Source organism: Panicum virgatum, chromosome 8K, assembly GCF_016808335.1.
Source record: "Panicum virgatum strain AP13 chromosome 8K, P.virgatum_v5, whole genome shotgun sequence".
NCBI lineage: Eukaryota > Viridiplantae > Streptophyta > Magnoliopsida > Poales > Poaceae > Panicum > Panicum virgatum.
In genome coordinates, this window is record NC_053143.1 from 21,045,619 (window position 1) to 21,073,574 (window position 27,956).

Here is a 27,956-nt window from a genome sequence, read left to right on the forward strand (position 1 = left end):
GACACGCCGTGTTGATTGCTTCGGCCCAAAAGATGTCTGGAGTCTTGTACTCATCAAGCATGGTTCTTGCGGTTTCAATCAATGTCTTATTCTTCCTCTCCACAATGCCATTTTATTGAGGTGTATATGGAGCGGAGAATTCATGCTTGATCTCTTCTTCACAAGAAATTCTTCAATAGTGGTGTTTCGGAATTTCGAGCCATTGTCACTTCTAACATTCTTGATCTTCAACTCAAATTCATTTTGAGCTCTTCTAATGAATTTCTTACCAATTTCTTGAGCTTCGCTTTTGTCATACAAAAAGAATAACCAAATGAAACGAGAAAAATCATCAACAATTACAAGATCATATTTGTTACCGCCAATGCTATTGTAGGTAATTGGCCCAAATAAATCCATGTGAAGAAGCTTCAACGGTCTTGACGTTGTCAAGATGTTCTTAGTGGGATGTGGAGCATCAACTTGTTTCCCGACATGACATGCACTGCATAACCTGTCTTTCTCAAAAACAACATTGGTTAGTCCTAGGATGTGCCCGCTCTTTTGAAGTTTGGCAAAGTTCTTCATGCCAACATGGGCTAGTCGGCGATGCCAAAGCCAACCCAAGTCAGATTTTGCCACTAAACAAGTCTTGGGCTCAATTTTCTCCTTAGAGAAATCAACAAGATAAACTTTGTCCTTTAAAAGATCCGTAAAAGCAATAGAGAAATCCTCCCTTCTAGTGATGGTCACACCCTCGTTAGTAAAGAGACAATTGTAGCCCATCAAACAAAGTTATGAGACGGACAACAAATTGTATCCTAACTTTTCAACCCAATAAACATCACTAATTGAATTATTATGAGTAAGAGCAATTTTATCCAAACCAATCACTTCTTATTTGCTATTGTTTCCTAAGACAATTATTTCTTTAGAAATGTCATTTGTTTCCAATGAAGTGAACAAGTCCTTCTTTCCGGTCATATGATTTGAACAACCACTATCAAGGTCATATGATTTGAACAACCACTATCAAGCAACCAAGCACTTCCACCGGAGGAGTATGCCTACAAAACAAAGTAAGGGTCAAGTTTTAGGTACACAAACTTGTTTGGGTCCTTGGAGGTTAGAATAAGCCACTTTGGGCACCCACACACTCCTCAACTTCCTTGTGTGAGCACCAATGTACTTGACCACCATCTTTCCATTTTGAATTACTACCGTTAGTCAATGGTGTAGTTGCGTGATACGGGAGATAACACATTCTTGTTGCTTGTGTTGACCTTTGTTGCATTCACAACCTTGTTCTTATCTTGGTCAACATTCACTTTTGTGCTATGGTGAGCCATGTTCATCAAATCACCAAGATTGGCTTCTTTCTTCCAAAGTGGAATGGACTTGCCATACACAATCTTAGAGCCATTTGTCTTGATTCCTTTTGTGTAGCCAAGTCCATCTACAATGTTTGGGAACCTTTGAGCCTTGTCATAAGCCGGATGTGACTCAAAGTCACTCTTGGGCTTGATGTTCCCCTTTCCAACTAGCATGTTCAACTTGTAGATTTGAGCATCTTTGCCCTTGATTGCTTCTTCTAGCTTTGCAAGGTTAGTACCACAAGCATATTTATATTATGGTTATAACATTTTGAGCACCCTTTGCTAGTGGAGACATTAGAGTCAAGAATAGCTTTGGAACTAGATTTGATTCTCTCCCAAAGAGTGCTATAGCTCACTTTAAGTTCTTTGTTTATATCTTCAAGGCGTGAATGCCTCTCTTGAAGCTCACTACGAATATTCTTTAGATTAATTAGTGAGTCCTTTGCTAAGTTATAATCCTTTGACATCCTCACATTGAAGTCATTAGTAAGAGACAAGTCCGTTGCTAACATCTCAACTTTTTCTTTTTCTTTGGCTAAAGACTCTTGTAGAACAAGGATTCTCTTCTTCTCAAGGATGAGCAATTCTTCTTGTTCTCTAAGAATCTCTTTCTTTTTCTCTAATTTCTCCATAAGCTTTTTAATTTGCTTATAACCTAATTTTCCAAACTTGATTATCATGTTTTCCTTGAGTTTGGCCTCCTCTTCCTCTAAGTCATTTTCTACTTCACTAGATGTGGAGGCAGGAGATGATGGAGGGTTTGTATAGTTTGATACCTTATTCCCTTTGACCATGAGGCACAAAAGGTTTTCATCTTCATTATCGAAGAGGTTGTTAAAGAGCATTGGTGTTAATGAAGTAGTGAGCAAGGCAAGTGATGCTGTGCCTTCATTGTCGGAGTCGTCACTAGACTCCCATCCTTCACCAATATGAGCATTACCATTCTTCTTCTTGTACTCCTTGCTCTTCTCTTTGTACCTCTTCTCATTGTCATAACTCTTGTTCTTGATTTTGTCCTTGCTCACTTGTTGTCTTCATTTTCATTGTTGTCAATGAGAGGACAATCTGCAATGAAGTGATCTTTTTTACCACACTTGTAGCATCTTCTTTGTGTGTTCTTGAGGTTTCTTTTCTTCATAACCTTCTTGAAGTTTCTCACCATCATGGCAATTTCCTCATCGGTGCTATCTCCATCACTTGATTCAACTTTTTTCTTTTGCTTTGATGGCTTCTCACTTGTTTCAACCGTTTTGCTTGGCTCGGCCTTGAGAGCAATAGTTTTGACTTCTTCTTGACCAATAGACTTGGCAACATCTAAAGCATTCATCTCATGAAATTGAAACTCATTCAACAAGTTGACTGGCTTCATCTTTCTATATGACTCTTTGCCTCTAATGTAAGTTGCCAATATAGGGTTCTTGGGCGCATATGCTCTAAGCAACTTCTTTGTGACTTTGAAATCATCTCAATTCTTGCTACCAAGAGATTTGATTTCGATCACAAGGAGAGTGAGTCTATCATGCATTTGTTGAACGGTTTCATCTTTCTTCATGACAAATGCTTCCAAATCCCCTTGGAGAAGATCCATCTTGCCCTCCTTGACTTCGTCATTGCCTTCATGTGACATTTGGAGAGTGTCCCAAATCTTCTTTGCACTAATGAGTCCTCTTACTTTGTTGTATTCTATTGTGCAAAGAGAGCTTCTAATGACTCTCACGGCTTGGGCATTGCGAAACAAGTCATACTCATGTTCCAGTGTAGCCACTTCATCTTCTTCAAGTTGAGGCACACCTACACACACAACCGTCCAAAGATGTGGGTTAAGTTCATATAAATGCACTTGCATGTCTTCGCTCCAACGGGCATAGTCGGTTTCATCAAAGTGAGGAGGTTTGCCCATTGGAACGGTAGAGAAAGGAAGATTGGAAGGATTAGAGAATTGTGAAGTTGAGGTCTCATATGCATGAGACACGATGTGAAATTCTTGTTGATTCTTCTTCTCATTCTCCAATTTCATCTTCTCATTGAAAAGAAATAGAGATTTCTTTCCAACTCTCTCATTTATCTTCTTCTTTATCTTCTCTTTTAGCTTGATTGCCCTTTCATCCTCAGTCATGTCACCCTCGACATCACTAACTTCAAAGTCACTATCATTGACCTCATAGGCCGAGGTAGAAACAACACTTTCATCAATTGTGCTAGCCATAATATTTTTTCCTTAGCGGTTAAACCTTAATCAAGAGATTAGGCTCTGATACCAATTGAAAGGATCGACACTAGGCCTAGAGGGGGGTGAATAGGCCTTATTACAATTTTTTCAGAAAAATTTGGAAGAAAATCGTCAGGGGCGGATGATCTGGCCCTGTGTCGGAAGATCCGGCCTTCCCAGGCCCGGATGATCCGACACAGTGTCGGATCTTCCGACAGGAGGTGAAAAACTAGTATTAGATTTGAAATCTACTTAGCTCTTGACGATTCCCTTTGAATACAAAGTTGACAAACGAAATAACTAAGCCTGTGAACCAGTTCTACACAAGAAATATGCTACTAACAAGTAGATCGGGTCAAAACAAGCTCAAGAACAATATGAAGAACAATAAGTAAAGGAGACACAAGATTTATCCCGAAGTTCACTCCACAAAGGAGCTACGTCTCCGTTGAGGTGCTCACAAAGAGCATGATTGCCCTATAATCCTTTTCCACACCCAATCAACCACCAAGAAGTATTGAGTCACTTACTATTGCTCTCACAAAGAGAGGAAGAAATACAAACTTCTGGGGCTCAAACCCCAAAGGAATGGGAGCTCACCGGCACCACTAACTGTCTAGGAGCAAAACTCCAAGAGTAACAAACACGAATCGACGAATCAAAAGTTGCTTCAAGTACTTCTTGAGATGAACAAGTGGAGACTCACAAGGTGCTCTAGATTCACACCTCAAATCTCACTCTCTCTCAATCTCTAGGTGAATCCTTACAAGAATCAAGCTATTGGATGGAGGAGAGAGGGGAAATGAATGCTAGGGAGATGTGGTTGGTCGTGGGAAGCAGAGAAGAGTAATTGAAGGGGGTGAAGTGGGATATATACTCCCACCCCCCACAAGTGACTGTTATGTGTGTTTTCTGGTGGTTTCGGATCATCCGGGGTTACTTCGAATCATCCGGGTGAGTAACAGAATAGGCTAAAACACACTCGAAAACTCCCAGGGCCGGATCATCCGGACAAATGCCAGATCATCCGGCCTCACTCAGAGGCTATCAGGCACTCACAAGCCCCAGGTCCGGATTATCCGGCCCAGGGGCAGATGATCCGGCCTAGGGCCGGATCATCCAGACACACTCAGTGCTAAACCTGCTGGGATGGCCGGATCATCCGATCCAGTGCAGAAAGTTAAGTGCACAAGTGATTTGTGAGTGAAAAAGTGTCTCTCATAACTAAATGTCATCTCAAATGAAGCACTTTGACAACCTAGATTAATCAAACGCGTCCCCCTTGATAGTACGGTGGACCTATACTCAATTTCAAACTGAAAAATAGAATTAAATCTCCGATAGATTCCACTATGAAACAGTTTGAATTTGGGGACCTTCCTTTCATCTTCATCTTAATTCTTTCATTTTATTCCTGCACACAACTTCTTCAAAGCATCATATTCCAAATTGTCATTGTCAAGAATCACCAAAATCAATAAGGGGCCTAGATGCACTTTCAATGAAGAGAGTAGAGTCAACGCTGAAATTAATGAGAGAAATTCTTTAAAAATTTGACCAACACCTCTATATTCAAACTAGATCGTGACCCGTTGCAAAAGATTATAGATTTTTATAAACTGAACAATAATTACATCTTCAATATCCTTGTTACTTTTCTAGTTTTCACCCTCCCTTGTGAACTACAGGTTTCCATGGGCGATCATCATGAATTCACCACCTTTGTGTGGCCTCATTGCCGGCACTGATCATGGCTCATGTGCAGGTATGCAACACATGCTTATTGAAAACAGGGTTAGGTCGAGTATCCGCCAACAATTCGCTTCTTATTAATACATGCTGAAGATCTAATATTTTTGGATCTTTCAAAACCAAAAAGAGACTATCCCACCGATATGTGATCCACACGGTAAGATGTTAACCTAGCTCCTCTATGGCGGTCGGCTTAGTGATGATGTCAATTTGAAGCACAAGCACATACTAATTAAGTGGAACAAGCTCGACACAGTAGATAGTGAACAATGTGGAACTAAGCTCAATGTGAGATCAAATCGGCGTACAATGGTCTCACGTTTTCATGGCATTGAGCCTAATCACAAATCTAATGCACCACAAGCACAAAAAGTGGACGACATCATCCTACTTGGAAATCTTTGGCAGTTCTAGAATGACTCGCAAACCTAGTTCTTGCTATGGAAGAGTATGCCATATCAAAGGCGCGACAACCAACCTTTAAAATGTGGGACTTTTACCGATTCAATTGCCTATGTGATCTTAATGACTTTGCCCAACTTTTTACATTTTAACCTTTTTTAAAAAAAATCACATTTAGATCCTGAGAGAAACAAATAGCGGTTTTGGACTCAGAGGGTTGCCTTCACGCCCCATGATGCTGAGGTAACACATCTTGGCACTATAACCCGTCGCGTCGAGATACGAGGCTCCTATCTGAGGTGGCGCCTACGTAGCGAGCTGATAGGCCCACGCCGCCCTCTTCCTCTCTTTTAGTCGCGCCGGTTAAATCAACGCCCTTCTTAAATCAAAGGTCTTAGTTTAGTGGTGTTAGTTCAACCGGTGTTATTGGATTTCTCATTTTAAATCAATTTATACCGTATAATGCACCGACCCGTCCGATTTTTGATATTGTAGGTTCAACCGGTGTTACTAGGCTTCTCCGACTCGAATTTTGAGCATAATTGGTTGGCTGCCAAATTCTTGGCATGTCAACGTTTTAGTTAGGCCAAAATTGCTATTTTTTTTTGACTAGCACTTGGTTAGCTACCTAGAGTTGCCAACATCTCAAATTTAATTTACCGAAATGATGGCAAGTTTTTATTGCCTATATTTTGGCTTGCCGCATACTAAAATTTGAGTAGCAAATCAATCAGACTTTTTATACTGTCCAATGCGCCGATCTTTGATTCTTGTAGCGTCACGGTCCAATGGTCCAAGGACCATGTTCCAGAGGCGAAAGCGTCGCCGTCACGGCGCGACGCTTGTGCTCTTCCGCCGGCTTCCACAGGCCCCCGCGCGGCGTCTAGAAATCCCCGAAACACAGCCTCTGCGCCACGCAGATCGAGCCCCACGCGGCGGATCCGACGGTCGGGATAGCGCGGTGGCCTCCCCCACCACCGCCCCCACGGGCGGAAACCGCGGCCGCTTTCCACTTTCCAGGTGGAGGCCGGAGCCCCGGTTTCGGCCGCCACGCCGCGCCCGTCCGTGGTTTGCTGCCCACGAAGGTGGACGACGCGCGGGGGAGGTGGCGAAACCGCACCCTCCGTCCCCTCCTCCTTCCCCTCCCCCACGCTTGCCGCCGGGCCGGAGCTATATATAGGCGGGGCAATCCCTCTCCGGCTCCTCACGGATTCGATTCGCTTCGGCTTCGATTGGGCTTTTGTGTCCTGATTTGATCGGTGCCGCGCTTGGAGCTGCTTGGTTTGGTATTCCGCTCGGGGATTTCTGGGGAACGAGACAATGGAGACCGCCGGGAAGGTGATCAAGTGCAAAGGTCCGTGCTTGCTCCCCCCCTCTGTGTCTCGATCTGTTCTAGTTTCTTTCTGTGATTCGGGAGAAATTTTTTTGGGGGAAGGTTGGATGCTCCACGGTCCGCCGGAAACATTTTGGGGGAGGTTCTGGGATTTTGGTTATTGGAGGATGGATGAGCAGTGGCGGCGGGCAACTTCTTTTCTATCCTTCAATCCCGTTAGAAATGTTACCAGAAATCTTCTCTGATGTGAAGTAGTTCGTCGTGATACTGTTGCTCTGCTCGTCACGTACCCTGGCCGCCCTCCACTTCCACTTTATTATGAGAAAAAAATCATCTTTTTTGTTTTTTCCCCAAGGAGGAAGTCCTTTTCCTTACGATCTACGAATGTTGCAAGTAGCAACTTGCAAGGAGGAACTTTTTTTCTTCTTCTTGTTGGGTCAATCGATTGAGGTGGCTGCGTGCTAACCTGCCGGTAATCACTTGCAGCCGCGGTGGCATGGGAGGCCGGGAAGCCGCTGTCGATCGAGGAGGTGGAGGTAGCGCCGCCGCAGGCCATGGAGGTGCGCGTCAAGATCCTCTACACCTCGCTCTGCCACACAGACGTCTACTTCTGGGAGGCCAAGGTATCTACTCACCCATCACCTCCCGTAGCTCTGTCACTAGATATGATGCATCAATACTCGCGGTTGACTTGCGCCTTCTTGTTGGCGGCTTGCCTGTCTTAGGGGCAGACTCCCGTGTTCCCTCGGATCTTCGGTCATGAGGCTGGAGGGTATGTTCTCTTCCCCGATCCAATTTATTATTATATATATATTGCTGGGATGATTTTTTTGTTATTGCTGTTGGATTCATGGTTATCGTTGGTGGTCTTTGTTTATTTAGCTTACTAGATGCAAAGCAATTTATTTGTGTAGCCTGGATTCTGGTGAACATGTGGAAGAGCCATAAGAAATAGTTTACCTTGTTTGAAACGGTATCAGTATGATTGAATATTATCTGTGTGGATGTCAGATGTTTTTGGGCTCCTGGCATTAGACTTTGATAGTTATGATCATTTCATCAGCAACTTTCTTGACTGATTCAGTATTTTTCAGTTGAGACAATGACATGTACATCTAGTGGCTGTGTATTCCTTTGGTTGCCTAATTTCATGAAGTTTTCCTTGAAGTATACTTCTGTAGAATCATGTTAGATCTGATTCCAGTCAAATTTGGTTTATTCTATCCAGATTAAAATTTCTTGATTTTTTACAGTATCATAGAGAGTGTTGGAGAGGGTGTGACTGACGTGGCCCCTGGTGACCATGTCCTTCCTGTGTTCACTGGGGAGTGCAAGGAGTGTCCCCACTGCAAGTCGGCAGAGAGCAACATGTGTGATCTGCTCAGGATCAACACTGACAGGGGTGTGATGATTGGTGATGGCAAGTCGCGGTTTTCAATCAATGGGAAGCCTATCTACCACTTTGTTGGGACTTCCACCTTCAGCGAGTACACTGTCATGCATGTTGGTTGTGTTGCAAAGATCAACCCTGAGGCTCCCCTTGATAAAGTTTGTATTCTTAGCTGCGGTATTTCTACTGGTAAGTTCATTCAGTACATTTTGGTATGCATGCTATAATATATTTCTCTTTAGATTCTGACTTATGTCATTCCCCTGTTCAGGTCTTGGTGCAACAATTAATGTTGCAAAACCGCCAAAGGGCTCAACAGTTGCTATTTTCGGTCTAGGAGCTGTTGGTCTTGCTGTAAGTGTTGAAATTATTCGCTCATTATATGCTACTATTTCAATTGCAATGAGAACGTGTGTTGGGTTTGCATCTAATACCCTGCTTATCTGCATTATTAGGCTGCAGAAGGTGCAAGGATTGCTGGAGCGTCGAGGATCATTGGTGTTGATCTGAACCCCAGCAGATTCGAAGAAGGTCAGAATCCCTTTGATCAGAGTATGTCATTTTATTTTCTTGTTTTGGTACGCCGAATGACTCATCTCTGTCTCCATTTTTCAGCTAGGAAGTTTGGTTGCACTGAATTTGTGAACCCAAAAGACCACAACAAGCCAGTGCAGCAGGTTTGTTTCTTTACCTGAGACAACCAGAAGTTGCTCAATATACGCAGAACTTGGCCATAACATCCAGTTTCCTTATGGTTTAGGTACTTGCTGAGATGACCAATGGAGGTGTTGACCGCAGCGTGGAATGCACTGGCAACATCAACGCTATGATCCAAGCTTTTGAGTGTGTTCATGATGTACGTACACTGTTTACACATTCTATTGAGCGAATTCCATCCTTTATTCAGACAGAAGTTCTAACAACTCTGCTCTTAATACAGGGTTGGGGAGTGGCTGTGCTGGTCGGTGTGCCACACAAGGATGCTGAATTCAAGACTCACCCAATGAACTTCCTAAACGAGAGGACCCTGAAGGGAACCTTCTTCGGCAACTACAAGCCACGCACTGACCTGCCCAATGTGGTTGAGCTGTACATGAAGAAGGTAAATGCCAAGAGCTATTTCTTCAGTAGCCTTGCTACTTTGCTAGTTGACCCCTTGCTAAAACTGTTAGCGGTTAGCCCCCCACCCCACCCAAAACGTGGCTTGCTCATCTTACGACTCCGCTTTGTTTGCGCACAGGAGCTGGAGGTGGAGAAATTCATCACGCACAGCGTCCCGTTCGCGGAGATCAACAAGGCCTTTGACCTGATGGCTAAGGGGGAGGGCATCCGCTGCATCATCCGCATGGAGAACTAGATTCTGTCGGCCTGGTGGGTGGGTTTGTCTGAATCGGGATGTGTTAATAAAGGTAGCAGTGCTTGGTGAGCCTGCCCTGTCGATGGGGGAGGCAGGATGCACGGTGGTCGCGAGCCATGCTTCTGTGTCACGTCCAGTTTGGCCCTGTCAATCAGTAGGGTGTAGCTTCCAGCGTCTGTAATTATCTATCCGCATGAGTCTTTCCAACTGTCTTCGGCTTAATATATGGTATGGTATCACTATGAGTTTCAGTGGACTGGCCTGCTGCCGTTCGTTTGTGATGCTGCGATGCTTTGGTTGGTCATTTGTGATGATGCGATGCTTTGGTTGGTCATTTGTGCTGCTCTGGTTGTGGTTGCTGCTGCTTGTCTGTGGATCTGTTGAATTTCATCTGAACTTTTTCCAGTGGTTTAACGTGACACTGTTTCTTTACAATGCAGACTTTGGACATGATATCTCGCCGTTGTTTGTATGTGGCTGTTGCTCATCACTTACTGACGCCTCCCTTTAACTTGCTTCCGCACAATGGCTTGTGCCTAAAGATCTGTTCTGGGGCTGTTCTGTTCAGATATGCGATTCAGTTTTCTGCCAGACTGCAGTTTCCAATTCTTGGTCGATCAGTGGAGGAGGGGAGGCAGCTCTTTCAGCTGAAATACTGGTGAGATGAATTGGAATCCCAGTTGCCCACACTGTTGTATAAGATCTGCTGTATCTATTTTCAATGGCAAAACAGCCAAAGTCATCTCTGAACTAGAGGCTCGGTTTAATTTGATCTTTGAACTATGAAAATGTCCAATTTAGTCATGGACTATCCTGACTCAATTTCATCCTTGAATCCGATATGGCACACAACGTGGGCTACTCCAGTCACCGCTCAGTCAGCTTGGAGTGTGGAATATCCGTTTTACCCTCCATCCATAGAGCAGATTTTGCACCAGCAACTTCCAGCCCACATCGAGCCAACCGCTCCCTCCCCAGCCAGGTAGTTGCCCCTCCTAGGTAGCGCAGGTTATCAATGGCAGGGGAGGCAACGGCTCGATGCGGGCTGAAAGCTACTTGTGTTTGATAAATCTGCTCTATGCATGGAGGAAAAAAAAGTATTTCACACCCCAAGTTAACTGAGCGGTGACTAGAGTAGCTTACGTCGCGCCACGTCACATTGAAGAATGAAGTTGGACCAATTAGAATAGTTCATGGACTAAGTTGGACGTTTTCATAGTTCAGGGACTAAATTGAACCGAGCCTAATAGTTCATGGACAATTTTGGCTATTTTGCCATTTTCAATCCTAAGGTACTGTGTCGCACGTGCCGTGCACGAGCTGCCGAAGTCGAATGCATCGGAGTTATTAGTGGACCATCGTTCGCTGCTACCACTCCTGGCGGAATATGCGTTGCTGCAATGCTTTCTATTCATAAATCAGAATACTTCAAACTATGCTATTAAAAAGTTAGTTATTTCTAACTTTCAAGATACATGCATCAGACTTAATTCGAATCTAAAAAGCTATTGACTCATATATCCAAAATCTCATACATTCATTAGTCTGAAAAGTTTCAACAATTTTTAAATTTAGTAGAAACAATTCACTACTTGTATCTAGCTTTAAAATAACATGTGAAAGATCTTTGTAATCAGAAATAAACAACTTCCAAAATCATGTATTCGATAGTAGCATACATATCAAACTTTTAGTTTACACATTAAACTCTTAGTACAGAACACATGAAAACTGGCAAGCTAGTAAGCACAGCTAAAAAGGCAACTAAATATCATGATATTCAAAATTTTCTAAAATAAAAATCTATATACTTGAAAATAAAAAGAGCTACATATTTCTCTATCTTTCGATTTACATATCAAACATATTTACCTAGAAATAGAAAAACTTTGTACACATCTAGCTTTCAAATTCCCATATTGAAAATCTTCACACTTAAAAAATTATTTCGGAATGCAATTTTATTGACATGTAACTTTGAAATATGGAGATGTATAAAGTTTTGGAAATGCAGTTTAAAAGATTTTACTTCCAATTATAAAGATTTTTGAATGTTATATGAAAGTTTGATATGTACAAAGTTTTAATATATGATCCGAAAGTTTTCAGAGCTAAAAATTTGACAAGTGAGTTTGAAAGTTGGATTCTTAGAAGTTTCGAATATATAATTTGAAAGTTTTTTTATAAAAAACATTTAAAAATAAGCCCTGAATTTGCACTACAAAATTCAAGAACTTCTTACTAGCATGTCTCAAACAAGGTGTTTCAAAGATCCAAAATATTGTAATTTCAAACTTTACACGCCTAGAAACTTGTACTAGCACATTATAAACTTCAAAGACCTAGCTTCAAGCTTTGTAATTCTAAACTTTGCAAACTTTATAACTTTCAAATTTTACAATCCTAGATCCAAAACTTCACACATTAACAACTTTGAACAAATATTTTGTGCATTTGGACTAGGTATGTTTTTTTACGGATACATTTATTTCAAAGGATGGAACTTTTCTACACATTATTTAGAATTTTAGACTAGCTTTTCTAATATAGATACACAAAGGAAAATCAAGTACCAGTGATGTTGAGAAGGAATGGGAACACGGAGAAATGTAGGGAAAAAGAGAACCAGCCTGTTAAGAGGAGACAATTACTGCGAACGAGCGCTGTATAAGATTTTTGTGAATCCATGCATTGATAGTTATGTACGGAGTAAAAGAGATTGTTAAGGAACGCATCAATGGCCATTTTGACCAGACGTGAATTAGTATCCATGGTAAATAGGGACTTTGGAAGGTTGAGCTTGGTGTATATGTATATTGAGTTTTTGACGGTCACAACTGACACACGAGACCAAAGAACCAAATAATTACATTGTGATGTAGATGACCAAAAGTAGCAGGTCTGGTCAAAAGAAAACAGAAAAGAGACCCAACATACAGGAGAACCAACCAATCAGAGCAACCCGGGGCGGGAATGGAAGGGGAATTGATGCACGACGATCGGGGGATCCTTCTGGTGATCCCTCTTCTTCTTCATCTCCTCCCTCCCGGCCGTCTTCTCCATCTTCTCATCGCCAACCTCTGGCTGCTGTTTTGCTTCTGGTGCCCCTTCCCCTGACTGCTTCGCCGCTGGCGACACCGCAGCGGCAGCGACGGCGACGCCCCCGCAGCACCCTCCCAGACCCAGCACCATGGCCGACTGCCGAACCTTCGTTCCTTTCTACACCAATACAGTACAGCCTTTTAGTTTCCTCGATCGATCAGCAAGCTGGACAGGCTCCTGATTGTGTTTGAACTCTGGTCTACTACTTGCTCTTTGCTACGAGTATCTTGTTCTTGTTTGTGGCTCTCTGGGTGGTAGATCGGAGGTATTTATAGAGGTTGGGTTCTTGAACTGCGTGGGGTGATTTTGTTGCTGGGCTAGGCAAGGTGCTTAGCTTGAAGCTTCGTCCAAAAAAGGACGGGTGAACTGAAGAGAAGGATCTGTGGACTTGTATTATTGCCCGTGTTGACGCGACGCTGCCTTGGCTGCCAAGGTGCACTGATCACTTGGGCATGTGTGGTCGTTGTTGGTCCAGTCAAAACAAATCGACATGTGACATGAGGAGGAACTTTCTTGTGAGCCAGAGAAGAGACGAGAACGACGCTGCAGATGAAAGCGACAACTGATGCAGTATTGCGGTGTGGCTTCGTTAACCTGCCACATAAATATTTGATTTAATTTTGTTTACTGTAATTAATTTATTATCGGCAAGTATAGTCACACGCTATTTATTTCATCCCAGATTTGTGTCATAACATATTTATACAAAAAAAATTCCTCCGTTATAAATTGTAAGTCATTAAAGTTGAAAAGTCAAAACATTTCAAATTTGACTAAGTTTATACAATAAATTACTAGCATTTATGATACCAAATAAGTATCATTAGATTCTTCAGTAAATATAATTTCATAGTACATCTATTCGCTGCTATAAATTGTTGTAATTTTTCTACAATTTTGGTCAACCATAAAATTAGTTTAATTCTCCAAAAAAAATGGAATGATTTACAATTTGAAATGGAGGGAGTATAAAACAATGATAATCTTCTAGGACTACATAAATTTTCTAACTATTTCGGGTGCGGCGGCGCCCCGGAATATGATGACTTGTGAGTGCTGAGGATGCATGGGTACAGTGTGCGGAGCCGGCAGTAGAATTCTATGGAAATTTGAGCGCCACCGCAGATACTTCGTCAGGCAATGGATAGCAAATGTTGCATTGTATCTCTACGCGGTCATTAATTGTGCGCTCTTTCAGTCTTTCTCCAAAGAAAGTTCCTCGTCACTTGCATGCAATGTGTTCCTTACTATGCCGAGTGCTGACCTTTCTGCCCTCGCACCAGTTTGTTGACTGGGTTATAGTCTGACACCACAGCACACAGCAGCAGCAAGTCAACAGTAGGATTCCACCTGGAAGCATGCACGTGTGCCGTTATGCGTGTATGGCGGGTCTCCCTCAGCTCGATCATCAACTCCACGCGTCAACAAGAAGAAATGCCAGCAACGAACTCCACTATAAAAACTACCCTAGATCACCAAGGATCAGCAACACTTCACACAAGAAACATACCAACTCCAACGGCGAGATGGCGCCCCTCGGACTAGGACGCCTTCTTTTCGGTGCTCCTCCAGCAGCAGGAACTAAGAAGGCCACACCACCTCCAGAAGCCGGCGATGGAGAACCAACGACGTCGACGGTGAAGCAGCATGTAGGCAACGATCAGGGAGCGGCGGCGGGGCAATCTCGAACTGCTGGTGAGCGAACTGCTGGTGAGCACAAGCAGATGGTAGACGAGGTCGGGGGTGTTGCGAAGTTGGAGGGGAAGAAGAAGAAGGGAGCTCCCATTGTAGTGCATCACTTCCCCTTCCATTCTCGCCCTGGGCTGCTGTAATTTCGGCCGGCTTTTTAGTCTTGCTAGGAAGGAGCTTCTGCTAGAGCTTTCTGATCCTTTTACTGATTTTTTTGTACGAAATATAAGGTTTTGTTGCATTGATTTTATAAGGTTGACAGGATTATAGAGACACTAGGCACAGATAGATTGTGATTGATTCGTTTCTTGACGCTACGGCACCTTATTATATGAGATTTGTAAGCAAATACTGTTTGTTTATAGCTCACTGTAACTCAGTGTTCCAGCTCCCTTGTGTTCTGTTCATCTATCAGAGTCGATCCAGAGAATAAGGAAAAGAAACTCATAGCAGTGGTGCATACTGGCCAGTACTACACTTGGCACCACTACACAATAATAAGCACTTGATGATGATATTGTTGGAACTAATCCAGTTGTGACCCGTTGGCCTGGATATCGGCACATGGAGTCAGCAGGAGCGCGTCTTCAGGAGCTCATGCAGGAAGTGGATGCGGCGAGCGCGCCGAGCGTGCGTGAGTGTGTGGGTAAAAATAACATGCGGTGTGCATGAGTTTGTTTCCTTCTTTTGTGGATTGTGAGTCCATGATTCCGTTTTAGCTGCTAGTATAAATAGCATTCAGTTGTAACTTAGTTTTTTTTCGAGACACTTCAATCAATCAGAGAAAATAGCTCTGTCCTCCGAAACAACTTCTCTCGTTCTTGTGCTCTGTTCTTCCACCATATCAAAGTGTATGCGATTGTGCTGATCCAGACTAGTTACCAACATCTGGTATCAGAGCTAGGTCGCAAATTGCATGCTCAAGTACCCTCAGTTCAATCCGATGTCGATCGTCACTCAAGGCGAGGCATCGCGGGCGAGCGGTGGCGGGCCGTTCGTCTACCCGCAGTTGACGGCGACGAACTACACCAGTTGGGTGATCAGGGTGCAGGCGATTATGGAAGATCAAGAGGTCTGGGAGGCGGTGGAGCCGGCGACCGGTACGGCCGTTGACACGAAGAAGTGCAGGAAGGCGAGGCCGCATCTTCTTCAAGTACTCCCAGAAGATCTCTTGATGCAGGTGGCGAACAAGAAGACGACAAAGGAAGTGTGGGAGTGCCTCAAGACAAGGTTCGTCGGTGCAGATCGCGTCAAGGCGGCGCGATTGCAGACGTTGAAGAGTGACTTCGACGCCCTGCGCATGAAGGAGGACGAGTCCCTGGACCAGTACGCCGGCAAGCTCACCGGCATGGCGGTCAGGTACGCAAACCTGGGCGGCACTCTCAACAATGCTGCTTTGGTGAAGAAGCTGTTCGACACCGTGCCGGATCGCTTCATCAACGTCATCGCCGGCATCGAGTAGTTCTTTGACTTGAACAACTTGGCGTTCTAGGAGGCGGTGGGTCGCCTCAAGGTGTTCGAGGAATGCACGCGTCGCGCACCCGGCGGCGTAACGACAGATGGCCAGCTCCTCCTCAGTCGGGCTGAGTGGGAGGCGCAACAGAAGAAGGAGGCGGGCGAGTCCTCGGTGAGAGTCAAGACGCCGACGAGTGGTGGCCGCGGCCGGGGTGGCCGTGGCCGCGGCAGAGGTCGTGGTCGCAGCGGGCGTGGAAACACGCAAGGCAAGGAGAGCGCTGGTGTCGCTTCGGGAGGTACCCGTGATAAAAGCCACATCGAGTGCTTTATCTGTGGCAAGTACGGCTACTACGCCAACCAATGCAAGCAGCCCAAGGAGGGAGAGGCACATCACGTGCGCGCCGAGGACGTCGAGCCGGCGCTCCTTCTCGCGGTGTCAGAGGAGCTGACGCCGCTCGAGCAAGGGCAAGGGGAGCACCAAGCCATGGTCTTCCTCAACGAGGAGCATGTGCGGCCGGACCTGCTCCTGGCTGATGGTTTAGAGCTCAATCGTGATATCTGGTACCTAGACAATGGGGCCAGTAATCACATGACTGGAGACAAGAAGAAGTTTCGCGAGCTGGATGAAGCAGTCACCGGGAAGGTGAGATTCGGGGATGGATCCACAGTTCAGATCATGGGTAAGGGTTCAATCCTATTCGATTGCAAGCATGGGGAGCACTGGTTGTTGCAGGAGGTGTATTACATCCCCAGGCTGTGCAGCAATCTCGTGAGCCTTGGCCAACTCACGGAGATTGGGTATAAGGTGGTCATGGACGGGGCTGAACTCGAGGTCCCTAAAGCTGATCATGAAGGTGCAGCGTTCCCCAAATCGCCTGTACCGGATTGAGTTGAAGGAGGCCAGCCCGACCTGCATGTTGACTAGTTTGGAGGACCCGGCGTGGCTCTGGCACGCTCGCCTAGGCCATGTCAATTTCCAGGTGGTGAAGATGCTCGTTGACAAGAACATGGCGGCGGGAGTGCCGCCAATCTCACACCCGGACCAGCTGTGCCACGGGTGTCTGGCGGTGAAGCAGATGCGCTTGCCGTTCCGACGAGTGGCGCAATACTGGGCGGAGGAGCCGCTCGGACTGGTGCATGTAGACTTGTGTGGGCCCATCACTCCATCGACAGCAGCGGGTAACAAATATTTCATGCTGCTTGTTGATGATTTCTCTAGGTGGATGTGTGTGTATGTACTGAAGAGCAAGGATCAAGCCTGTGGTGCGTTCATCAAGTTCAAGGCTGAGGTCGAGAACATGTCTGGACATTGCATCAAGACACTGCGCTCCGACCGCGGTGGGGAGTTCCTGGCGTCCGTGTTCGCGGATGTGTGCGAGCAGGCAGGCATCAAGAGGCATCTTACTGCGCCCTACTCACCACAGCAAAATGGTGTAGTGGAGCGCAGGAACAGGACGGTGATGGAAATGGCGCGGTCGCTGTTGAAGAGCATGAATGTCCTGGGCAAGTACTGGGGGGAGGCGTGAGGCATGCTGTCTACTTGCTGAACCGTCTGTCGACGAAAGCAATGGGGGAGCGCACCCCATTTGAGGCTTGGAATGGAAGGAAACCGCACCTGGGGCACCTACGTGTGTTTGGATGCATGGCACACGTAAAGCCCGCGACGCCGCACATGAAGAAGCTTGATGACCGAAGAAACCAAATGGTCTACTTTGGCGTCGAGGACGGGTGCAAGGCACACAGGCTATTCGATCCACATCATGGCAAAATTGTTGTAAGTCGTGATGTGATTTTTGAAGAAAATTTGGAGTGGAACTGGTGTGCAGGTGTAGGTGGCAGCGAACCAGCAGAGTTCACTGTTGATGCTGAAGATTGGGTGAGCCCCTCTGCATGGGCGGCAGCAGGTGCTCCGGCAGGAGCGCCGGGGTCACCGCCACCTGCTATTGTGAGCACGCTTAGTGATTCATCAGCGGCAGGAGTGACGGAAGCTGTCCCTGGTGCATCAGCATCACCAGGAACTCCGGCAGTTGAGCCTTCTCTGGAGCAGAGTGCTCTAGGGACACCCGGTTCTGGGAGTCCGCAAGAGGGACCGATCTGTTACCGTTCCCTGGAAGACCTCTACCAAAACACATCTCAGGTAGAGCTCAGCTATGATTCTGATGGAGAGGCCCTACTTGCAGAGATGGAGGAGCCATCTTGTTATCGTGATGCAGCAGGGAAGCCGGAGTGGGAGGAAGTCATGAACCAGGAGATCGAGTCAATTGAGAAGAATGGAACGTGGACACTGACCACGTTGCCTGCTGGACACAAGCCCATTGGACTTAAGTGGGTTTACAAACTAAAGAAAAATTCAGAAGGAGAAGTGATCAAGCACAAGGCCAGGTTGGTAGCAAAAGGGTATGTGCAGAAGCAAGGCATTGATTTTGAAGAAGTCTTTGCACCTGTAGCCAGGTTGGATACTGTGAGGCTGATTCTTGCTGTTGCTGCAAATCGTGGCTGGGAAGTTCATCATTTAGATGTTAAGTCAGCCTTTCTGAATGGAGAGCTTGAAGAGGAGGTATATGTGTCATAGCCAGAAGGGTATACTGTGAAAAACAAGGAGCATCTTGTGCTAACATTGAGCAAAGCTCTCTATGGCCTTCGGCAGGCGCCACGGGCTTGGAATATCAGGCTGGATAAAAGTCTGAAAAATCTCGGGTTCAGAAGATGTGTGCAGGAGCAGGCAGTGTACACAAGAGGAGAAGGTAGAGCTGCAGTTCTAATTGGGGTATATGTTGATGATCTCATTGTTATAGGAGATGATCCAATGCAGATTCAGGCTTTCAAGCAACAGATGACAAAGCAGTTTGAAATGAGTGATTTGGGGCTGTTGTCGTACTACCTCGGCATTGAGGTGTCTCAGCAGGAACGCTGTCTCACGCTCAAGCAAACTGGATATGCAGTGAAGGTCTTAACATAGTTTGGGATGATGGGTTGCAATCCCACTAAATACCCCATGGAGCAGAGAGCACAGCTGCACAAAGATCCTGATGGTCAACTGGTGGATGCCACTGAATACCGGTGTGTGATCGGTTGCCTCAGGTATTTGCTGCATACTCGTCCAGATCTTTTTTTTTTGCTGTTGGAGTAGCAAGCAGGTTCATGGAGAAGCCCACAGTGATGCATTACAAGGCTGTGAAACAAATTCTCCAGTATCTAAAAGGCACAATTCATTTTGGGCTAGTGTACTCTCGAGGAGGAGCAGAAGAGGTGATCACTGGTTTCACTGATAGTGATTTGGCCGGAGATATGGATGATAGAAAAAGCACAAGTGGGATGGCTTTCTACATCAATGGAAGCCTTGTGTCCTGGTGTTCTCAGAAGCAGAAAACGGTGGCTCTTTCATCTTGTGAGGCTGAGTTCATGGCAGCAACAGCAGCAGCATGTTAGGCACTTTGGCTTAGAAGTGTGCTGAGTGAACTGACAGGAGGGGAGCCGGGAGTGGTGAAGCTGTATGTTGACAACAAATCAGCCATTGCGCTAATGAAGAATCCTGTCTTTCATGGGAGAAGCAAGCACATTAATACTAAGTATCATTTTATTCGCGAGTGCATTGACGAAGGACAGATTGCAGTTCAGTTCGTTTGCACTGAAGAACAACGAGCAGATGCTCTAACAAAAGCATTGCCTACAGCGAAGTTGGCAATCATGCGGCATCAGTTAGGTGTCCGTGATCTTGGGTCACACCAGGATTAGGGGGGAGTATGTTGGAACTAATCCAGTTGTGACCCATTGGCCCGGATATCGGCACATGGAGTCAGCAGGAGCGCGTCTTCAGGAGCTCATGCAGGAAGTGGATGCGGCGAGCGCGCCGAGCGTGTGTGAGTGTGTGGGTAAAAATAACATGCGATGTGCATGAGTTTGTTTCCTTCTTTTGTGGATCGTGAGTCCATGATTCCGTTTTAGCTGCTAGTATAAGTAGCATTCAGTTGTAACTTAGTTTTTTTTGAGACACTTCAATCAATCAGAGAAAATAGCTCTGTTCTCCGAAACAACTTCTCTCGTTCTTGTGCTCTGTTCTTCCACCATATCAAAGTGTATGCGATTGTGCTGATCCAGGCTAGTTACCAACAGATATAGTTGCTGTTATTCTCAGCAAGTGTGGGACTGGAACCAGCGACCAGAGTGAGGGTGAATGAGAGCTTTAAAAAACTCTCTAAAAGTTGACTCCAATTCACTTCCCAAAAGCTCTCTCTTCTAATTGCCAAGATGACATGAGTCAACTTGTGACACGCTCATCCTAGGAATGATCAAGAAATCTTAAGACAGCGGAAGCAGCACGTAAAGCACATCTATGAAAAATTTGCACGGAAAGACAAGCGAAAATACTTCTAAAGCACCCTACTAAGCATGTTGATATTATCTTAAAAAGCAGGAATAAAATCAAAATAGATACTAGCTAAAAAGCAAACAAAGATTATCAAGAACTATTAGAAAGAACAAACACTAACTAATTAACAAGAAATTTGCAAAAAAGGGACCGCAAACATTGGCCTTTGCAGTTTTGCCATTGGATCCGCATTTTATAGACACAGATGATCTCACAGTACACTGGGAGTGGTAAAATCATGAATGGTCAATGTTTGCGGTCCTAATGTTACAATTATTTCCTATTAACACACATTAAAGAGCACAAATAAAATTACTAGTTAGAGATTGATTGAAAAATGAAAATAGAAGGAACACAAGCAAATCGTGAGTGGGCCGGGGTAGCAGCTAGCTCAGCCTGGTACCCTCCGTAGGATGAAAGTCGCTGCAGGAAATGCTTGCCCTGGCCTGCTCCAGCTGTGGGCTGGGCACCCCTGCCTAGGGTTGGCAATGGGCACAGATCCATCGGATTTTGCCTACCCAGATCTGTGCCCGCGACTCTAGAATGAGACCTGTTAAAAAACCCATGCCCCCGTGCCCGCTCGGTTCTCGGGTCGCCCGTGACCGTTAGCTAGCATAAGCGTCTGCTGCATAGAGCCAGACATGCCAACGAACCACCATTCAATATATGTATACATATACTAGCAAAAATGATGAAAATAACAGGAATAACAAATTCATAGGTCACCAACCATGATTCCATAAAACTTAGTCATACTAGATAGGATCATATGACATAGGAGTCATTGGAGTTGGCATTAGTTCATACATAAATGACATACATCAGAATTAGCCACCGTACCAAAATGAGGCACCAGCCAGTTAGCCTAACCACCACCAGCACATAAAGTTTCATCTTGCGAGTTAGAGAGAAGCGCCATCCTGCGAGCTTTTGCAGAGTGCGGCATGGGTCTGCGGCACTGTGGCGAGCTACTACAGACCGATAGCGGCGACGGGGCGAGGGGGATCGAGCTACAACCTACAGGGACCAGGGAGAGTGAGCTACGAGGCCGCGAGGGAGGGGGCGTGCACACGGCGATTCAACGAGCGGCGAGGGAGGGGAGCGTCGGTGTGGCAGTCCCACCTAAATTAATCCGGCTTAAGTGCGCTAACCATCATCAAAACGACAATCAGGGTTAACACGCACTTAAAACGGAGTAATCCGACAGTGTTGTCGGGTAAAATCCCGATTAAACCACTTGAAACAGGATCGACAAAGCAGTTCAGAGCGTGCAACATTCCACAAATTTTACAGCACAGAATATGAAATTGAATTATTATTACAAACCGAGTTTGAATTCATAAAAGTATAATAGAGTTCAAGTTTGACGAAAAACGAATGATAGTCTAGCGTCGAAACCATACGTCATGATGAAGCCCGTACATGACGTCAACCGTAACCTCCGATGTACCACCTGAAAAACAAAGCCACAAGCAAGGCTGAGTATATTAATACTCAGCAAGGCTTACCCGACTAAGGGTATACTTAGCCCATTATCTAGACATGCAAGGCTTTTGCCTTGAGGGGTTTGTTTTGCCGAAAAGCAGTAAAGAGTAGATCCTTAATGGCAGGTTTTGGCTTTCAGGTTCTAGTTCAATTAACCATTCTAGGTGAGCATCTATCCAATAGCATACATGGTGAAAACAATTATCTTTTATCATCCAACCAACCATATTCATCATCATCATCATCTTTCACTTCTTACTCTATGTGGCAAAAGGGTTAAGCAGTCCCAAACCGTGAGAAGTGGACGATTCGAATCGAATTTGTTAACCTGGCCAGGCAGACCTAACACACACGCATGGGGATCGACATCTCGGTTCGCCCACGCGACTTTTCCCCTTTCTTTCCGGGTTGTGGATCAGGGTCACCCACCTCGACTACAAGAATCCACGCCACAGTATGTCGGGTCGTGAACCCTCTTGCACCCGCATGTGGCCGCATGAGAACAACGTTCAAAGAGGGTGAGGGAGAAGTCCACTTGTCGGGCCAATCAGGTACTTAAGCTTACCGATTACCATATTTCTCGGCATGTGGTTAGTACGTTCAAAAGCTTAACCACCACTACCACACACTGCGGCCTTATCATCTTTCAATAAACAGACGGGGCATCACAAGTACCACAGCCCCGCCCGTGAGCCTTATAGTTGCAGTATGTAGTAAACATTCAACTCCTATAATTCTCGCGAGTGACAGGAAATCACTCCACTTCTACCGAACCATTAGCCTAGCCAACTAGCGACCTACACATACTAGTGTTCAAGCATAGGTACCTAGGATCATGCAACTAAGGTTCCAGTCAACTCCTGTAACTTAAATGCACAAGTAGATAGAAACAATAATAAGTTGCATAAATTTAAAATAGATAGAACATGCTCCGGGGCTTGCCTGGAAATAACACTAGGTCAGTGTTAGTTAGAGAATAGTCTATCGGCGAACATCTTCCTTCGGTCGTGCACATCGGGATCCATCCGTCCATCTTCTAGATGTGTCCACCATTCACCATCTTCTGGCTCGGCTTCAACATCACATCCTTCACGTGGTACATCTATCGTACCTAAATGAAATGCAACAATGCATATGTATGAATGCACAGTTTTGAGTTGCTCAACAATGTAGATGTTATTATTTTTCCTTCACGATAAAGTTGTAGTCCAACAAGACGTGAGTTTGGATGTGAAACTTCTTAATTAACATCACTTGGGCAGTCATTTATAGAATAGTAATTTTATCTATACTAACTCATAAAAGAGCTGGGTGTGTTGCTTTTCTTTTATATTAATACAGAAAAATGCAGAAAAAGTGTCTTTCATCATATTAACACATGGAAAACAAGGGAAAACTATAACTAAAGCTAAAAGCATAGAATGGTGCTGATATTGTTATGAGAGATGCTTTACTAAGTCACTAGTGTGCAGTAAAATTTTCAGGTCATTTGATGTAACAAATAAATCATAAAAACTCATGAATCTATTACTACTAGTGTACAAAAACAAATATCTAGGGTAAAAAATGCAAGTTCTGGTAATGAAATTTTACCAGTAGGTTAGATTCCTTAAGATGAGCTCGTGGTAAAGTTTTCATAATTTATTGAGCTATACAGCAAGCCCAAGAATTTAGATTCCTTTCCTAGGCATTTATCTAACTAAAAATCTACAGAGTAAACTACTTAGTTTCAGTGGCTAAAATTTTTCGGACATGTTCATGTACTGAAAACCAAGCTCTAGTAAAAATATGAGATTTTTCTAATGAAGGAAACTAGGGCTTTCGATTTACAAATTTATTCATGAATAAATCAAAAGGAGTAGTTATACATTACTAAAACTCCCAAAAAATTTCTATAGCATATAGAAACAAATTTAAGGCTGTTGTAAAAATTTTGGCTTAATAAAACTAATATAGAACACTGTGGATTTAATTCTATTTAACAAAGGCATAAACCAAGATCTAATGAAACCTATATCTATATTTGTCAAAATGCCCTCAAATGTTTACAGTAAGCTATTCATCTAGGTTGTAGTACACTGTCCAAAAATCAGCTACAGATGATGGGTATAACTTGAGATACATACAAATGTGCATTAAACTAATATTTAATATAGAGATAAAAATATTTGTCAAATGCAAAAGTGGATGTAACAAAAGTTGTAGGTCTTGTTGCAAGGATTCCAAAATATTTGGATTTGTATTTTTATGATTTTTATACGATTTTCTAGGTATTTTCAAAGTTTACTGATTTGGATTCAATAGTGTTCATGTCATTTTTCACTCTAACCCCTGAACTTTCCTTTCTTTTAACCCGAGGTCCCTGAACGAACCGAGAACAAGGGAGGGTCTAACGGCGCCGTTTCCAGCGAGGTTCGGCCCCGGCGGCAAGGGGGAAGTTGGGGAAAAGGGTGAGGGGGCTCGTGCGCACCTGCCGGTGGTCTCAGTTGGGGCTGAGGTAGCCTGTGGCGGCCTGTCCGCGGGCGCCGCGGCCGGCGGCGGCCCTGTGTCGCAGCTGCGCCGCTCCGGCGAGGGAGAGAGAGTGAGGAGTGGTCGGGGAGCTTTAGGGGGAGGTCGTGGAGCGATTCTCGGGCTCAGTTTGGGCGAAGGGAGACCGGAGGTGGGAGCTCCGCGGGAGCAGGGCGACGGCGGCCATGGGGTGCCGCGGCGGCAGCTCGCCGGTGGCTTGGGGCGGTGGTGAGCGGGCTTGGGAGGACCAGTGAGGGCCGACGAAACTCACTGGGGATACGGTTGGGGGCGAGGAAAAGCGGAGGAGGGGGTTCCGCGTGAGCAGGGGCGGCAGCGACTATGGCGGGCGGCCATGGCGGAGGCGGCGGCGCCTCTGGCGTAGGGAGGAGCTCGGCTCTGGCTCTAGCGCGAGGAATGGAGAGGGGAAACACGAATTGGTTTCGTCGGACGGTTAAGCGGTGACGAGGGCAGCGGCGCGGCGACGCGTGGACGCGGACGCCGAGAAGCTGCGGCGGCGCGAGCAGAGGAGATGGTGGCGAGGGCAGTTCTGTAAATAACGCGAAGTTCCAAAGTCCAGTTCGTAAACTCAGCTTTTCTCCTTCTTCATGGCTTCAAACGAAAAACTTTTGAATACCAAACTTGCTTAAAATTTCGATATCTACAACTTTCATTTTAGGCAAAAGTTCATTTGAGGCTTCGTTTGAAATATAAAATTTGAAACTTGAGTACATTTGAAAAGGTACTATATGCTTCGAAATTCAAATTTTTCTCCCATTTTTGTGTGGCATCTCTAAAAACTTTGAACACAAAAGTTGTTCGTCTTTTGAAAACCAATAACTTTGGTTTTGGGCAAAAGTTCGTTTGAGCTATATTTTAGAAATTATTTTCAAAGCATATTTGTTTAAAATTTGAAAGAGTGTTTAAAACTTCGAATTCTATGATTCATTTGACCTGTCATTTTATGTGCAAAATTTCATATACACATACATACACATACGTACACATGCATATTCATACATACACATATACTATTTTCCAAAAGAAATACATAATTTGAGTTTTTCTTGCTTAACAAGCATGAAATCATAATTAATATTTCTTGATTAGCATCTTAAAACTCTGGGATGTCACAGTCAGCCGCCGCAATGCGCGTTTGCTGGGGGTAGGTGGGGAAGAAACGATTAGGTTTAGGGTTTGGATGGTTGTTGTCTCTTATGTACCCTTCATATTGGGCCAGGCTGTTGGGCTAAATTATGGGCTGAAAGTCTAAATACAGCCCAGTATGACTTATTGGTTCGGGTAAAAAAACTCACGGGTTTTTGGATTCGGGTTCTCCATTCCCAGCCCGAACCCGTAAAACCGATGCGTCTGAGTTTTTACCCATTAGCAGACCCGTAGGTCGAGAAAGTGACTCAGACCCGTGCTCTAATGGAGTAAAAACCCATAAGATTTCGGATTTTGGGTACCCGTTGCCAAGGGCCTTGACTGCTCACCCACTGCTGCTGTGCTGTGTGCCCTCCACCTGGGCCGCGTGGGGCTGCTCGCTCCATCCAGGTGAACAAGCAAAGCGAACTGCCAAGGCTTTGGCCAATCGGTTGAAGAAGCTGCTCCTGGATATCATCTCTGAGGAGCAATCAACATTTGTTTCTAGAAAAATCATCACTGATGATGTCCTTGTGGCATATGAATATTTACATTATATGTGCACAAGTCGATCAAAAAGCAATGGCTTTTGTGCTCTCAGCTAGACATGACAAAAGCATATGATAGAGTGGAGTGGAAATATCTTGAGGCCGTAATGCTTAAGCTGGGATTTAATCAAACCTGGGTGAATAAGATTATGAAGTGTGTCACAAAAGTGTCTTGGTGCTATTTAATGGGGTGCTATTTAATGGCGAAAAACTTAAGGAGTTCAAGCCAACTCGAGAAATCAGACAAGGGGACCCTATTTCTCCAATCTCCATATTTATTTTTTACTTTGTGCAGAGGATCTTTCATGTATGCTTAAGGCAGGAGAAAAGAGTGGAAATATTCAAGGTATCCAAGTCTCACATACAGCTCCGAAGATAGACCATCTCCTGTTTGCTGATAACATCATTTTGTTCTTCAAAGCAACAAAAAAACAATGCTACTGTGATCCAGCAAATATTGTCTGAATATTGTGAAGCATGGCAATCGGTAAATTTTCTTTAGGAGAACGTGTCCACATACTGTACGTGATGAGATGAGACTAATTACAAAAGTGGAAAAAGAGTTGTTTTTGAGTAGTCATTAGTGACGTGATAAAGATGATGATATTATGCCCGTAACTGCCCGTCACACTACTAGAAAACACACCATGGGAACCGGTTGGAAACTCCCTTCGGCACCGGTTTTCCAACCGGTTCCCCCAAACCGAGACCAATGGCGTCTCCCTAAGACCCCGGGTATTCAACTCGGTGCCTTAGGCTTCCATTGGCACCGGTTGGTCTTTCCAACCGGTGCCAAAGCGGCTGCCACGCTGATGCAAGGTGGCAGCCCCTTTGGTACTGGTTGGTCTTTCCAACCGGTGCCAATGACCTTTTCCTTTTTTTTCCTGTATTTCAGTTTTGTTTGTTTTATTTATTACTATTTATTCTTTTATAATTGCTAAACACCCTCGAGCTCTACAGTAGTATACGTTCATTGGTCGTACGTATGTGTTCATTTTCAAAGAATATCTGAAACTAACTAAAAGTGAAATGGGAGCATATAATTAAGCTAATTAGATGAACTAATATATTTACAAATATACAAACATCAAGACATCACGTTTAGAAATATTTACAAATGTACAAGTCATGTTTGTAGTCCAACTACTGGTCCCCTCAGGAGGTCGATGGAAGTCCTCTATGGATGTGACCGTCGTGGTAGAACTCGCCTCTAGGATCTAAGATCTCGTTCAAAATGAATCCGGCGAGCTGCTCGCACATGGCGTTGATCCGATCAGTAGAGTAACATTCATCCCCCATTTGAGACATCTATCATTTATGAAAAAAAGATTAACAGCATGTGCATTAGTATAATTATGAAAATATACTAGTGAACGGTTTGGACGTACTCTTGTATCTTCATCAGTAGCCTTCCCGCATGGAGTCATGATGTGAAAGTAGTCGCATACGTAGTACCCGCACCAATCAGTTCCTTGTTGTTGTCTCGCACACCTAGGGAGAAACAAATAAATTACTCAATTTAGAACAATTTGGGATTATATACTTAACTAGACAAATCTTTATGAATCAACATACCGGATAATCCATGTTAACGTTCAGTTCGGGCCTCCATTGACCACGTCCTTTATTATTTTTCACAATTTTTTCCAAACCCTGCTCTCAAAGTTAAGTTTGATATTCAGGAATTGTTATTAACAGAAAAAAGATTTGATTGTGCAAACTGAACTTACCTGTTCAAGGGGTCTAGGATATGTTGGATTGCGGACTTTGGATTTCTCATTGAGTCAAAGACTATAAGATTGCCGGTCTCTACGGAAAGTATGAGTAAAATCCAATGATAACTGCAGATATAGATAGGA

The 27,956-nt window shown here is 44.6% G+C and overlaps 2 protein-coding genes across 3 annotated transcripts; one reads left to right on the forward strand and one right to left on the reverse strand.

The window, feature by feature from the left end:
- The first annotated feature begins 6,723 nt into the window (after nt 1–6,723).
- On the forward strand, nt 6,724–10,055 carry LOC120644182 (alcohol dehydrogenase 1-like). Of its 2 annotated transcripts, XM_039920748.1 has the most exons (10): nt 6,724–7,072; nt 7,538–7,674; nt 7,777–7,823; nt 8,305–8,630; nt 8,713–8,795; nt 8,897–8,972; nt 9,057–9,118; nt 9,202–9,297; nt 9,382–9,543; nt 9,682–10,055. In XM_039920748.1, the coding sequence occupies exons 1-10, from the start codon at nt 7,039–7,041 to the stop codon at nt 9,796–9,798; spliced, it is 1,140 nt and encodes a 379-aa protein (XP_039776682.1). In that variant the 5' UTR covers nt 6,724–7,038; the 3' UTR covers nt 9,799–10,055. The 2 variants fall into 2 exon arrangements, with proteins under 2 accessions (XP_039776682.1, XP_039776681.1); XM_039920747.1 differs by having other exon boundaries at nt 6,733–7,072; nt 8,897–9,118.
- A 2,528-nt stretch (nt 10,056–12,583) lies between these two features.
- Nucleotides 12,584–13,265, reverse strand: LOC120644184. The gene has a single exon (XM_039920751.1). It carries the CDS (start codon nt 12,988–12,990, stop codon nt 12,751–12,753), a length of 240 nt encoding a protein of 79 aa, XP_039776685.1. The 5' UTR covers nt 12,991–13,265; the 3' UTR covers nt 12,584–12,750.
- Nucleotides 13,266–27,956: the final 14,691 nt, after the last annotated feature.